Here is a 16,086-nt window from a genome sequence, read left to right on the forward strand (position 1 = left end):
TTAAGTTATTTTTTTTTTTTCTTCATTTAGGACCCATAGGCTTATAAATACTTCACTGTTATTTATGTTTAACCATAATTATGTTTGATTTTGATACATTATATATATTTAATATAAATATTTAATTATTAATATAAATATATATATTATTAAATATATTATATTTATATAAATAATATATATATATATTTAATTATAATATAAATATTTATATTATATTTATATAAATATTTAATTATAATATAAATATTTATATTATATTTATATAAATATTTAATTATAATATAAATATTTATATTATATTTATATAAATATTTAATTATAATATAAATATTTATATTAAAATAATAATAAAATAAATAAAAAAATTGAGTGATTTTATTAAATTAGTTCCATTTTTTTGTTTTGTACTTATAATAATAATAAAAAAAAATTAATGAATTGCCTGATAAAAAGGATTACCTTGATAGGGTAAATTATAAAGATTTAATACTTTATTCATTATTTATATTTAATAGAATTAAACTATTTCTAAAAGTTTCAAAAACTTTTGTGCATCATACACTAAAATATAAAAAGATAAGCTAATTAAGCTATTGGGTTCATACCCCACTTATAAAGGTAATAATCCTTTTCTTTTTAATTAAAAAAATTTCCAATAACATTTTTTTTATTATATTAATTTCTGGGTCTTTAATTACTATTTCAGCTAACTCTTGATTAGGGGCATGAATAGGATTAGAAATTAGGAAATTCTTTGGCATTTCCAAGGGAAATTGTTCGGAATTTCCGGGGGAAATTCTTCGGAATTTCCGGGGGAAATTCTTCGGAATTTCCGGGGAAATTCTTCGGAATTTCCGGGGGAAATTTTTCGGAATTTCCGGGGGAAATTTTTCGGAATTTCCGGGGGAGATTCTTCGGAATTTCCGGGGGAAATTCTTCGGAATTTCCGGGGGAAATTTTTTGGAATTTCCGGGGAAATTTTTCGGAATTTCCAAGGCAAATTCTCCGGAATTTCCAAGGGAAATTCTCCGTAATTTCCAAGGGAAATTCTCCGGAATTTCCAAGGGAAATTCTCCGGAATATCCAAGGGAAATTCTCCGGAATTTTCGAGGGAAATTCTCCGGAATTTCCAAGGGAAATTCTCCGGAATTTCCAGGGGAAATTCTCCGGAATTTCCAGGGGAAATTCTCCGGAATTTCCAGGGGAAATTCTCCGGAATTTCCAGGGGAAATTCTCCGGAATTTCCAGGGGAAATTCTCCGGAATTTCCAGGGAAAATTCTCCGGAATTTCCAGGGGAAATTCTCCGGAATTTCCAGGGGAAATTCTCCGGAATTTCCAGGGGAAATTTTTCGGAATTTCCAGGGGAAATTTTTCGGAATTTCCAGGGGAAATTCTCCGGAATTTCCAGGGGAAATTCTCCGGAATTTTCAGGGGAAATTCTCCGGAATTTCCAGGGGAAATTCTCCGGAATTTCCAGGGGAAATTCTCCGGAATTTCCAGGGGAAATTCTCCGGAATTTCCAGGGGAAATTCTCCGGAATTTCCAGGGGAAATTCTCCGGAATATCCAGGGGAAATTCTCCGGAATTTCCAGGGGAAATTCTCCGGAATTTCCAGGTGAAATTCTCCGGAATTTCCAGGGGAAATTCTCCGGAATTTCCAGGGGAAATTCTCCGAAATTTCCAGGGGAAATTCTCCGGAATTTCCAGGGGAAATTCTCCGGAATTTCCAGGGGAAATTCTCCGGAATTTCCAGGGGAAATTCTCCGGAATTTCCAGGGGAAATTCTCCGGAATTTCCAGGGGAAATTCTCCGGAATTTCCAGGGGAAATTCTCCGGAATTTCCAGGGGAAATTCTCCGGAATTTCCAGGGGAAATTCTCCGGAATTTCCAGGGGAAATTCTCCGGAATTTCCAGGGGAAATTCTCCGGAATTTCCAGGGGAAATTCTCCGGAATTTCCAGGGGAAATTCTCCGGAATTTCCAGGGGAAATTCTCCGGAATTTCCAGGGGAAATTCTCCGGAATTTCCAGGGGAAATTCTCCGGAATTTCCAGGGAAAATTCTCCGGAATTTCCAGGGGAAATTCTCCGGAATTTCCAGGGGAAATTCTCCGGAATTTCCAGGGGAAATTCTCCGGAATTTCCAGGGGAAATTCTCCGGAATTTCCAGGGGAAATTCTCCGGAATTTCCAGGGGAAATTCTCCCGAATTTCCAGGGGAAATTCTCCGTAATTTCCAAGGGAAATTCTTCGGAATTTCCAAGGGAAATTCTCCGGAATTTCCAAGGGAAATTCTCCGGAATTTTCGAAGGAAATTCTCCGGAATTTCCAGGGGAAATTCTCCGGAATTTCCAGGGGAAATTCTCCGGAATTTCCAGGGGAAATTCTCCGGAATTTCCAGGGGAAATTCTCCGTAATTTCCAAGGGAAATTCTTCGGAATTTCCAAGGGAAATTCTCCGGAATTTCCAAGGGATATTCTCCGGAATTTCCAAGGGAAATTCTCCGGAATTTTCGAAGAAAATTCTCCGGAATTTTTGAAGAAAATTCTCCGGAATAAATAATGGAAATTTTGCGGTATTTCCGAGGGGAATTCTTCAGAATTTCTGAGGGATATTCTCCAGAATTTTTGAAGGAAACTTTGGATGTTTTCGACCGAATTTCTCCGCAATCTTGGAGATAATTTGTTCCGAAGTTTTGAAGAAAATTTTCCGCTATTTTCGAGAGAAATTCTTCGAAATTTCCTAGGAAATTTCTTCATACTTTCCAAGGGAAATTCTCCGCAAATTCTGAGGAAAATTCTCTGGAATAATTAATGAAAATTTTCCAGTATTTCCGAGATAATTCTTCAGAATTTGCGAGGGGAATTTTCCGTAATTTTTGTCGTGATTTCTCTAAAATTTCCGAGAAAAATTCTTTGGAATTTTTGGGGAAAATTCTCTGCTATTTTCGAGGGTAATTTTCGGAATTTCCGAGGTAAATTCTTCGGAATATCCGAGTGAAATTCTCCGAAATTCACCGGAATTTCTCTGGAATTTTTAGGGGAATCTCCTTGGAATTTTCAGGGGAATTCCTAGGTACTCAAGGATTTCTTAAATTTATCCGTCAAAAATATTTTAATGAAGTTTCATGAAGGATCTTCGATCGCTATCATTCTGACTTGTTCATAACCTCGGACTCATGCTTCAGTCATTCAAAATTACTTTTCGTGAGCTCCACCGCTCGTTCATTGAATCTGCTTACTCCATGCTTCAAAGTTCTGTTCATATGTTTTGTAACTACAAACCCGTGTTATCTGCTTTGAACGCTTCGTAGATCTACCAATAAACCTGTAAAGTAAGCTTCTGCAGTTGTATTAGAATAGTACCATAACATCTCCGCAACCAACAACTCAAATTGTGGAACTCTGTGTCTACTCGTTCCGCGTAGTCCTTGGCCAGTGTCCAAAAACATCCAGGTATATACAACTATTCTTACGCGTCAAGCTTTTGGTAGTAGTTCGTAGATCTACCCCGTAAAAACTGTATATAACATCCAACCAACCAACCGCTTCAACCAATCAACTCCGAGTCGAACCCAACAGTACGGGACTTCGAAGTCTTCGGCCTTTCTAACATGCGTCCTCAACAAGACGGTGGTACTCTGCAGTTCTAGCTACGCGCAGCAGTACCCTAAACGACGCGCTTCCATCTGATACTGATCCGCTAATCCTCTCCGGAACCTTTTCCCTAACGCAAAACTTACCCCGTTTCGGGAGCAATCTATCTGCGCTGACAATTCTGAAAGTTGAACCTTCTTCGTATCAGTAGGGTTAACATATTTGTTCTCTGTATCGTCCCACGCCATCCAGGTCAGATCTACTCGTTCAGTTTGAACAACCCACGGGACAAGGTCTACTCGACGGGCGAGAGTACGTCCTCGGAAGACGATTCCTACCTGGGATATTCGTCGGCCACCGGGGACTTCAACGGAGATGGTACGATGGGCGTAGCGGTGGGAATGCCTCGCGGCGGAGGACTTCTCGGTAAGGTGCTGATCTTCTCGTGGAACATGACCAACCAGCAGAACATCACCGGCGAACAGATCGGGGCGTACTTTGGGTACGCGATCGCCGTCGTTGACGTGGACGGAGACAAGCTGGACGATCTGATTGTGGGGGCCCCGATGTATACGGAGCCGAACAACGAGGGCAAGTACGAGACGGGTAGGGTCTACATCATCTACCAGGACAAGATCAACAAGTTCCAGGAGGTGGAGACCCGGGATGGGGTGAATTCGAAGGCGAGGTTCGGGCTGTCGGTATGCTCGCTGGGTGACATCAACTTGGACGGTTACGGGGATTTTGCGGTGGGAGCACCTTACGATGGTCCACATGGTCGGGGAGCTGTTTACGTGTACCACGGGTCCTCTAATGGTCCACTGGCGAAGCCTTCGCAGGTGATCATGGCAGAGGACATCTCCGGAGCATCCAGGATATCCACGTTCGGGTTCTCGGTAGCTGGAGGCATCGATCTGGACGGGAATCAGTATCCGGACATGGTTGTGGGAGCGTACGATTCCGACAAGGCCTTGGTGTTCAAGTCTCGTCCAGTGGCGGTGATGGAGGCCAGTGCGCTGTTTGAAACTGAGAATAAGCTGATCTCTCTGGAGGATCGCAACTGTACGCTTCGCGATCGAAAGCAGGTCCCTTGCACTGTGGTCAACTCCTGCATGAAGTATAACGGCATCAACGTGCCTCCGACCTTGGATATTGAGGTGTCCTGGGTGTTGGACTCCAAGAAGTCTCGCAATCCTCGCATGTTCTTCTTGAACGAGGAAGGCCGTAACATTCGCAACCAGTCGATCAGATTGTACCGTGGAAAGCTGGAATGTAAAAGCGAACGGGTCTACATCGAGGAGAATATCCGAGATAAGATTACTCCCCTAGAGGTGGAAATGAAGTATAACCTTCGTCAGAGTAGCTACAGTCAACAGAGACGGCGTCGAGCTACTGTTGAGCCGGTTCTGGACCAGAACAAGGGAACCGTCCAGAAAGACTCGATCAACATTCAGAAGAACTGTGGTCCGGATAATGTCTGTATACCGGACCTTCGCCTGCAAGTCAGCATGGTCGACGAGTACCTGCTGGGATCTGGAAAACATCTAGGTATTGACGTTCTTATATCGAACTTTGGCGAGGACGCCTTTGAAGCAGGTTTCTACATGACCATTCCCTCGGAATTGAATTTCCGTCGCGTTGAGAAGGTCGGTGAGATCAAGGACACGCCCGTTCTCTGTACAACTCCTCCCGGAGCCACCAATGGCACTTTAAAGTGCGACATCGGAAATCCTCTATCCAGCGGTAAGGTCGTCAACTTCAAGGTTCTCCTCTCGCCGTCCATCAAGGTCGGCATGGCCCCGAGCTACGATTTCTACATGGAAGCCAACTCCACCAATCCCGAAGTCGACGGAACCCACGAAGACAACATCTTCCAGAAGAGTGTAGGAATCACCATCAAAACGGACCTCTCGATCTCCGGAGTTTCCCTTCCGGAAGAGTTCATCTACAACTACACCGAGTACCGTACGCTCGAGGAAGCTGAAACCGAGCACCATCTAGGTCCGCAGGTGGTTCACATCTACGAAATCCGTAACGAAGGTCCGTCGACTATCGATGAGGCGGAGTTCTACCTGCTGTGGCCGTACGAATCCAACGAAGGCGATGCGTTGATGTACTTGCTGGTTCCTCCGGAAACTAGCGGTAACATCAAGTGTCAGCCGAGCAGCTACATTAACCCGCGGGACTTGGCTATCGAGAATCCACGGAAGAGTTACCTGGAGAAGGTCGGTGCTTCCGCTAGTCATCACGAGTCGGCATCCAGGACGGAATACCGCGCGTCTGGGGCTAGCGGAGGTGGAGTCGCTGGATCCGGCTCAGGGTATCGTACAAGCTCCAGTTCTAGTTCAAGCTCTAGTTCCGGGTCGAGCTCCAGTTCTTCGTCGTCTTCGCGAGGCGGAGCAGTCGCCGGTGCAAGCGGTCATCGAGAGGTGGTCCTTACCGACACGGAGAGGCGTCGGTTGGACGACGAAGAAAATCAGGAATCGACTGGAGATGCTTCGTATGTTCACCGGCAGCGAGCGGAGAGTGCCTCGGCTCAAGCACACTCGCAGTATGCCGGAGCGGCCCAATCGGGCGCCAGTGGACACCATTTCGGCAGTCAGGGAAGCGGTGCAGGATCTTCCCGCGAGTACTCGTATTCAAGCAGTTGGAATTCATCCAGCGTTAATGGAGGCCCTGCGGTGACCTACACGGCAAGTCGCAATCGGACGGTGTACCGTGGACCGGATGGCCGCGTCCAGGTCTCGGAGAGCAGTACCGAACACTACGGAAAGTCGGTGGCCGCCTTCGCAGGCATTGGAGCCGGAGCTGCCGTTGATGGACAAGTGCTGCACAAAGAGGACTTCAGCGATCTCTACCGGCAGGAGGAGTCCAGTAGAACTGCTGCTTCGTCTGCTTCGTCCGGAAGTGGCTCGTATCGAACCGGATCTGGAGGATACCGGCAGAGTGCAAAGTAAGTATCTAGTTCGGGATGAAGCATGATCTATTCTAATGCCAATTTCTCTCCAAGGCCTTGCACTGGGAACGCCGGGCTCGCAGCGAGCCTGTACGCGAGGTTAGCCCTCTCAGTAGCTTCAAAATTTGCTTCCTTTTTACAGCGCCCTTCATTGTCAGATTCTAACCTCAATTCTCCCCGATTTCCACAGCATTGACGCAGCAAGATCCGGTTCATCGTCAGCGCATGGCAGTGGCTCGTCTTCTTACGTCAGCGAATCATCCTCGCACGGAAGCTCAGCATCTTCCGGATACGGAAGAGGTATCTACAAAAGCGAATCGGCCCGTACCGAAGACGTTAGTCAGGACATTTCCAGCCTTAGTTCGCGAACTCATGCAGCTGGTCATGGAGCAGGTGAATCAAGCGTTGCGGGCGCTTCTACCAGCGGTCGCCGGCGCATGCACAGCCAACAGGACGGCGAACCTGCTCGGCCCGACTTGGTAACTGGCATTTCAACGATCGAACGAATCGCTCAGGGTCGTGGAGGTTACCAGACGGCTACGCTGGACTTGGGGACGCTGAATCGTCAGAACGTTGACGAGGAGGTTCGAAGGGCCGGCAGTGGAAGGATTTCCGGGTCCAGTGGAGCAGGCTATGAGTCGCACAGCGGATCAGGACACTACGGTTACCAACAGGGAGGTTCCATGTCATCTTCGGCGACGGGAGGTTCCTCATCGTCTTCGGCAACCGGAGGTTCTTCGTCGTCTTCGGCGACGGGAGCTTCTTCCTCATCGTCATCGAGTCGAACATACTCCAGTTCTTCGCACAGCTCCTCCGGATCAAGCCACCATAGTCAGCAAAGCGGAGGAAGCCAGCACGGTCAAGTATACACGCACGGTCAGCAGAACGCCGCATATGGCGAAAACGGCGACGACTACGAGGACGAGTACGACGAGTACTACGAACACAACACTCAGAAGACCTACGATTCTAGTAATTTCCCAAGTCCGTCGAAACCATCCGAACCACTTCTAACGCCTCTCATCCTTTGTAGACTATCGCCTCCACTCGAGTGGTCACCTGAACCAGGGTCACGACAGCGTAGACCAGAAGTTCAAGCACTACCAGCACTTTGACCATCGCCAGCGGCGGCAGGTCGTCGACGACAACGACCAAGCCCTCAACGATGCCCTCCAGTGTCGGGCCACGCGGTGTGCCATCATCCGGTGTATGGCTGGCCCGATCGGAGACAAGGACGTGGCCTTCATAGCGTTACGATCGCGGGTAGTGGCGCACACCTTGCACAAGATCTCTTCCGGTACGGCGATCAATTTCTCCACGATGACGGTGGCCCGCGTTACCCGGTTACCGTACATCGGGCGGCCGAAGGAGATGCCCCTGAAGACGCACGAGATCCAGGTGGTGGCCACTCCGGAACCGACGCCCAAACCGGACGTCGTGCCGCTGTGGATCGTGGTCTTGGCGGCCTGCGCCGGTACGGTGATCCTACTGTTGCTGATCTACCTGCTGTCGAAGGTGAGTGTGCTATTCGGGGTTTCCAAGGGAACTTCCGGGGAATATTCTCCGGGATCCCCAAGGGAAATTCTCCGGAATTTCCGAGAGAATTCCTCTAAAATTTCGGAGGGAAATCCGGGAAATTCTTCGGAATTTCCGAGGGAAATTCTTCGGAATTTCCGAGGGAAATTCTTCGGAATTTCCGAGGGAAATTTTTCGGAATTTCCGAGGCAAATTCTTCGGAATTTCCGAGGGAAATTCTTCGGAATTTCCGAGGGAAATTCTTCGGAATTTCTAAGGAAAATTCTTCGGAATTTCTGAGGGAAATTCTTCGGAATTTCCGAGGAAAATTCTTCGGTATTTTCGAGGGAAATTCTTCGGAATTTCCGAGGGAAATTCTTCGGAATTTTCGAGGGAAATTCTTCGGAATTGCCGAGGGAAATTCTTCGGAATTTCCGAGGGAAATTCTTCGGAATTTCCGAGGGAAATTCTCCGGAACTTCCGAGGGAAATTCTCTGGAATTTCTTCGAAATTCTTCGGAATTTCCCAGGGAAATTCTTCGGAATTTCCCAGGGAAATTCTTCGGAATTTCCGAGGGAAATTCTTCGGAATTTCCGAGGGAAATTCTTCGGAATTTCCGAGGGAAATTCTTCGGAATTTCCGAGGGAAATTCTTCGGAATTTCCGAGGGAAATTCTTCGGAATTTCCGAGGGAAATTCTTCGGAATTTCCGAGGGAAATTCTTCGGAATTTCCGAGGGAAATTCTTCGGAATTTCCGAGGGAAATTCTTCGGAATTTCCGAGGGAAATTCTTCGGAATTTCCGAGGGAAATTCTTCGGAATTTCCGAGGGAAATTCTTCGGAATTTCCGAGGGAAATTCTTCGGAATTTCCAAGGGAAATTCTTCGGAATTTCCGAGGGAAATTCTCCGGAATTTCCGAGGGAAATTCTCTGGAATTTCCGAATGAAATTCTCTGGAATTTCCGAGGTAAATTCTCTGGAATATCCGAGGGAAATTCTCTGGAATTTCCGAGGGAAATTCTCTGGAATTTCCGAGGGAAATTCTCCGGAATTTCCGAGGGAAATTCTCCGGAATTTCCGAGGGAAATTCTCCGGAATTTCCGAGGGAAATTCTCCGGAATTTCCGAGGGAAATTCTCCGGAATTTCCGAGGGAAATTCTCCGGAATTTCCGAGGGAAATTCTCCGGAATTTCCGAGGGAAATTCTCCGGAATTTCCGAGGGAAATTCTCCGGAATTTCCGAGGGAAATTCTCCGGAATTTCCGAGGGAAATTCTCCGGAATTTCCGAGGGAAATTCTCCGGAATTTCCGAGGGAAATTCTCCGGAATTTCCGAGGGAAATTCTCCGGAATTTCCGAGGGAAATTCTCCGGAATTTCCGAGGGAAATTCTCCGGAATTCCCGAGGGAAATTCTCCGGAATTTCCGAGGGAAATTCTCCGGAATTTCCGAGGGAAATTCTTCGGAATTTCCGAGAGAAATTCTCCGGAATTTCCGAAAGAAATTCTCCGGAATTTCCGAAAGAAATTCGCCGGAATTTCCGAGAGAAATTCGCCGGAATTTCCGAAGGAAATTCTCCGGAATTTCCGAGGGAAATTGACCGGAATTTCCAAGGGAAATTCTTCGGAATTTCTGAGGGAAATTCTTCGGAATTTCCGAGGGAAATTCTTCGGAATTTCCGAGGGAAATTCTTCGGAATTTCCGAGGGAAATTCTTCGGAATTTCCGAGGGAAATTCTTCGGAATTTCCGAGGGAAATTCTTCGGAATTTCCGAGGGAAATTCTTCGGAATTTCCGAGGGAAATTCTTCGGAATTTCCGAGGGAAATTCTTCGGAATTTCCGAGGGAAATTCTTCGGAATTTCCGAGGGAAATTCTTCGGAATTTCCGAGGGAAATTCTTCGGAATTTCCGAGGGAAATTCTTCGGAATTTCCGAGGGAAATTCTTCGGAATTTCCGAGGGAAATTCTTCGGAATTTCCGAGGGAAATTCTTCGGAATTTCCGAGGGAAATTCTTCGGAATTTCCGAGGGAAATTCTTCGGAATTTCCGAGGGAAATTCTTCGGAATTTCCGAGGGAAATTCTTCGGAATTTCCGAGGGAAATTCTTCGGAATTTCCGAGGGAAATTCTTCGGAATTTCCGAGGGAAATTCTTCGGAATTTCCGAGGGAAATTCTTCGGAATTTCCGAGGGAAATTCTTCGGAATTTCCGAGGGAAATTCTTCGGAATTTCCGAGGGAAATTCTTCGGAATTTCCGAGGGAAATTCTTCGGAATTTCCGAGGGAAATTCTTCGGAATTTCCGAGGGAAATTCTTCGGAATTTCCGAGGGAAATTCTTCGGAATTTCCGAGGGAAATTCTTCGGAATTTCCGAGGGAAATTCTTCGGAATTTCCGAGGGAAATTCTTCGGAATTTCCGAGGGAAATTCTTCGGAATTTCCGAGGGAAATTCTTCGGAATTTCCGAGGGAAATTCTTCGGAATTTCCGAGGGAAATTCTTCGGAATTTCCGAGGGAAATTCTTCGGAATTTCCGAGGGAAATTCTTCGGAATTTCCGAGGGAAATTCTTCGGAATTTCCGAGGGAAATTCTTCGGAATTTCCGAGGGAAATTCTCCGGAATTTCCGAGGGAAATTCTCCGGAACTTCCGAGGGAAATTCTCCGGAATTTCTTCGAAATTCTTCGGAATTTCCGAGGGAAATTCTTCGGAATTTCCGAGGAAAATTCTTCGGAATTTCCGAGGGAAATTCTTCGGAATTTCCGAGGGAAATTCTTCGGAATTTCCGAGGGAAATTCTTCGGAATTTCCGAGGGAAATTCTTCGGAATTTCCGAGGAAAATTTTCCGGAATTTCCGAGGGAAATTCTCCGGAACTTCCGAGGGAAATTCTTCGGAATTTCCGAGGGAAATTCTTCGGAATTTCCGAGGGAAATTCTTCGGAATTTCCGAAGGGAAATTCTTCGGAATTTCCGAGGGAAATTCTTCGGAATTTCCGAGGGAAATTCTTCGGAATTTCCGAGGGAAATTCTTCGGAATTTCCGAGGGAAATTCTTCGGAATTTCCGAGGGAAATTCTTCGGAATTTCCGAGGGAAATTCTTCGGAATTTCCGAGGGAAATTCTTCGGAATTTCCGAGGGAAATTCTTCGGAATTTCCGAGGGAAATTCTCCGGAATTTCCAGGGGAAATTCTCCGGAATTTCCAGGGGAAATTCTCCGGAATTTCCAGGGGAAATTCTCCGGAATTTCCAGGGGAAATTCTCCGGAATTTCCAAGGGAAATTCTCCGGAATTTCCAAGGGAAACTCTCCGGAATTTCCAAGGGAAATTCTCCGGAATTTCCAAGGGAAATTCTCCGGAATTTCCAAGGGAAATTCTCCGGAATTTCCAAGGGAAATTCTCCGGAATATCCAGGGGAAATTCTCCGGAATTTCCAGGGAAAATTCTTCGGAATTTCCAAGGGGAATTCTCCGGAATATCCAGGGGAAATTCTCCGGAATATCCAGGGGAAATTCTCCGGAATTTCCAGGGGAAATTATCCGGAATTTCCAGGGGAAATTCTCCGGAATTTCCAGGGGAAATTCTCCGGAATTTCCAGGGGAAATTCTCCGGAATTTTTAGGGGAAATTCTCCGGAATTTCCAGGGAAAATTCTTCGGAATTTCCAGGGGAATTCTCCCGAATATCCAGGGAAAATTCTCCGGAATATCCAGGGGAAATTCTCCGGAATTTGCAGGGGAAATTCTTCGGAATTTCCAGGGGAAATTTTCCGGAATTTCCTGGGGAAATTCTCCGGAATTTCCTGGGGAAATTCTCCGGAATTTGCAGGGGAAATTCTCCGGAATTTCCAAGGGAAATTCTCCGGAATTTCCAAGGGAAATTCTTCGGAATTTCCAAGGCAAATTCTCCGGAATTTCCAAGGGAAATTCTCCGGAATTTCCAAGGGAAATTCTCCGGAATTTCCAAGGGAAATTCCCCGGAACTTCCGAGGGATATTCTCCGGAATTTCCGAGGGAAATTCTTCGGAATTTCCGAGGGAAATTCTTCGGAATTTCCGAGGGAAATTCTTCGGAATTTCCGAGGGAAATTTTTCGGAATTTCCGAGGGAAATTCTTCGGAATTTCCGTGGGAAATTCTTCGGAATTTCCGAGGGAAATTCTTCGGAATTTCCGAGGGAAATTCTTCGGAATTTCCGAGGGAAATTCTTCGGAATTTCCGAGGGAAATTCTTCGGAATTTCCGAGGGAAATTCTTCGGAATTTCCGAGGGAAATTCTTCGGAATTTCCGAGGGAAATTCTTCGGAATTTCCGAGGGAAATTTTTCGGAATTTCCGAGGGATATTCTCCGGAATTTCCGAGGGATATTCTCCGGAATTTCCGAGGGAAATTCTTCGGAATTTCCGAGGGAAATTCATCGGAATTTCCGAGGGAAATTCATCGGAATTTCCGAGGGAAATTCATCGGAATTTCCGAGGGAAATTCATCGGAATTTCCGAGGGAAATTCATCGGAATTTCCGAGGGAAATTCTCCGAAATTTCCTGGGAAATATTCTCCGGAATTTCCTGGGACAAATTCTCCGGAATTTCCAGGGAAAATTCTTCGGAATTTCCAGGGAAAATTCTCCGGAATTTCCAAGGGGAATTCTCCGGAATATCCAGGGGAAATTCTCCGGAATATCCAGGGGAAATTCTCCGGAATTTCCAAGGGAAATTCTCCGGAATTTCCAGGGGAAATTCTCCGGAATTTCCAGGGAAAATTCTTCGGAATTTCCAGGGGAAATTCTCCGGAATTTCCAGGGGAAATTCTCCGGAATTTCCAAGGGGAATTCTCCCGAATATCCAGGGGAAATTCTCCGGAATTTCCAGGGGAAATTCTCCGGAAATTGCAGGGGAAATTCTCCGGAATTTCCTGGGGAAATTCTCCGGAATTTCCTGGGGAAATTCTCCGGAATTTGCAGGGGAAATTCTCCGGAATTTCCGAGGGAAATTCTCCGGAATTTCCGAGGGAAATTCTCCGGAATTTCCAAGGGAAATTCTTCGGAATTTCCAAGGGAAATTCTCCGGAATTTCCAAGGGAAATTCTCCGGAATTTCCAAGGGAAATTCTCCGGAATTTCCAAGGGAAATTCTCCGGAATTTCCAAGGGAAATTCCCCGGAACTTCCGAGGGATATTCTCCGGAATTTCCGAGGGAAATTCTTCGGAATTTCCGAGGGAAATTCTTCGGAATTTCCGAGGGAAATTCTTCGGAATTTCCGAGGGAAATTTTTCGGAATTTCCGAGGGAAATTCTTCGGAATTTCCGAGGGAAATTCTTCGGAATTTCCGAGGGAAATTCTTCGGAATTTCCGAGGGAAATTCTTCGGAATTTCCGAGGGAAATTCTTAGGAATTTCCGAGGGAAATTCTTCGGAATTTCCGAGGGAAATTTTTCGGAATTTCCAAGGGATATTCTCCGGAATTTCCGAGGGATATTCTCCGGAATTTCCGAGGGAAATTCTTCGGAATTTCCGAGGGAAATTCTTCGGAATTTCCGAGGGAAATTCATCGGAATTTCCGAGGGAAATTCATCGGAATTTCCGAGGGAAATTCATCGGAATTTCCGAGGGAAATTTTTCGGAATTTCCGAGGGAAATTCATCGGAATTTCCGAGGGAAATTCATCGGAATTTCCGAGGGAAATTCATCGGAATTTCCGAGGGAAATTCTCCGAAATTTCCTGGGAAATATTCTCCGGAATTTCCTGGGACAAATTCTCCGGAATTTCCTGGGAAAATTTCTCCGGAATTTCCAAGGGAAATTCTCCGGAATTTCCAAGGGAAATTCTCCGGAATTTCCAAGGGAAATTCTCCGGAATTTCCAAGGGAAATTCTCCGGAATTTCCAAGGGAAATTCTCCGGAATTTCCAAGGGAAATTCTTCAGAATTTCAACGTGAATTTCTCCGATAGTTTTTTTAATCCTAATTGAAATGTTTATCAGATGGAAGTGCTGCCAGATTATTTGGTCTTTGATAAACCATCGAAATGATGTAAAACTTAAATTTTCATGAAATTTTCTCCATTTTAGTGTGGTTTCTTCAACCGAAACCGACCGTCCGACTCGCAGGAACGACAGCCCCTAAATCGCAACGGCAACTACCATGGCGACGAGCACCTATAGGCAGCACCTTCATAGGAGTCAAGTTGTTTTCTTTTGGAATGACAAGCAGAAGTATATAGTTAAGTAACGGCAAGCAGTTAATCAAACGCTTTGATGTTAACGCAACGACAGCAATACATACTATGGAAAGTGAGAGAGGCATCATACTGTAGAACAGTAACGGGCTGCCTCGCTTCTCTGGGACAACACATGAGATTAGCAGCGTGGTGCAGTGTTGCCAGAACTGGAGGAGATCCTCCCCTAACGTCGAGCGATAACGAAACCCGCTTCAACCGAGGCGTGAAGGTAGCTTATTTTCTGTATTGTTTTAACTTCGACCAGTTGGTCAACGAAGTCTCCTGCCATTAAGAAGAGTACAGAGACAGAGAGTATAGCGCGTGTTTAGTAGCAATATGTAGATCAAAGGTATTTAATTTTCGATTTGTTTTCGCTGGAAAACAGGTAAATGGCGAGTGACACGTGAAAGACCCTAGTTGATCCGTTGATCTTTATCTTTGACAAGAGCTGTCAAATGCCATTTTCATTTTCTTTTGGCAGTGTTGCCAAAATTACAATCAGTGAATCCACTCTGGTCTTTGATCTGAACACTCGACCGTCGCAGCCGTATTATTTCTTAAGGTGTAAAACTAACTAGTCAATTTGATTGATTTATCCTTTTATTTTTTAACTCACCGTTTGTATTTGTCCCCTCTGACTGTAGAGTTTAGAGAAAGTAATACGATTAATCTCAATTTACATATTTAATGTTAGTGCAATGAAAGCAAGAGAAAAGCAAAATGACAAACCACGGTCGATCGAATCGCAAGCGCCAAACTGAGCAATACACTATACTTACATTTATGTTAAATCGAATCTTTCAAGTCTACTAAAATTGAAACTTTTCTGTTTTCCTTACACGTCTTGGTAAGAGCGATCTGCGTAGCCCGGATTTTTTTCCTTCACAACGATTTTCCGCCATTTTGGAATCTCGTAGTTGTGAGAGAAAAGTTTTTCCGGATCACTTGGATCGGTGTTACTGGACGTATGTGCGTGCGTAAACAAAGTAGGCGTCACTCTTCCGATGCCACAACACAATTTCTAGGTAAGGTTGTTACCTAGGTGCAGTCGGAAACCCCTCCCTGCACCACGGTAGTTATTTATTGTGTAGAATTAATACCGTTAGGAGTATCGAGAACAATCTGTATTTTCTCGATAAGTGACAGCAAGTGCCTAAAAATTTTGGTGAAGTTGACGAAAGGTTTCAAAAGGTCGAACTGAATTTCGGTGCCATGGTAACACGATAAAGTTGTTGAAACTGTTACGAATTTGAAGAGGAAACCGCTCGAACCGATTCGACAAGATGTGTACAATAATGACCCGACTGTGTGTAAATTATTTACTTAACATAGAGGAAACCATATTTTTAGACGGAAAGTATTTCGGACGAGCCATTTTTTTTTTCTTTCCGCGATCCTAGTTATTAAGTTTCGCTTCAGAGAATCTCCCTCCTTATTGCCTCATTGTTTTTGTTTCCTCCTGCTGTGTGTAACCCCCCTCCATAATCGATCTTCGTCGTTGAATGTGTAAATATTAATTATAACTATTTTTTTATTTCAATTTGTGAAAGCGAACAAAATCCGAATGAATGAACGAAAATATAAATCAATAACACCCGTAGGGCTGATGGGAAACGGTTTGGTTGTGAAGTTGTGAAACTCCTTGTAACGCTTCGTGTAGCTTCAGATAGACTTTGGACGATGAGGTAGAAATTTGACAATATGGAAGAACTTGGACGATGAGGCAGAATGTGTACGATCGGGAAGAACTTGGAAGTCAACATTGAATATGCATGACGATCTGAAACCTGGACGACATTGAGGCAAAACCTGGGCGATAAGG

General features: G+C 45.1%; 1 protein-coding gene across 11 annotated transcripts in view; it reads left to right on the forward strand.

Moving 5' to 3' along the window:
• The window catches only part of LOC109428417 (integrin alpha-PS2), a 242,324-nt gene extending 226,460 nt beyond the window's left edge, over positions 1-15,864 (forward strand). For all 11 annotated transcript variants that reach the window (XM_029855629.2, XM_019704152.3, XM_062844257.1 and 8 more), the window contains 4 exons: positions 3,849-6,549; positions 6,743-7,524; positions 7,586-8,067; positions 14,116-15,864. In XM_029855629.2, the coding sequence (XP_029711489.2) occupies positions 3,849-6,549; positions 6,743-7,524; positions 7,586-8,067; positions 14,116-14,208 (4,058 nt within the window). In that variant the 3' untranslated portion in view covers positions 14,209-15,864. The remainder of the gene's footprint in view (positions 1-3,848; positions 6,550-6,742; positions 7,525-7,585; positions 8,068-14,115) is intronic.
• Positions 15,865-16,086: the final 222 nt, after the last annotated feature.

The sequence above is a fragment of the Aedes albopictus genome, chromosome 1, assembly GCF_035046485.1.
Source record: "Aedes albopictus strain Foshan chromosome 1, AalbF5, whole genome shotgun sequence".
Taxonomy (NCBI): Eukaryota; Metazoa; Arthropoda; class Insecta; order Diptera; family Culicidae; genus Aedes; species Aedes albopictus.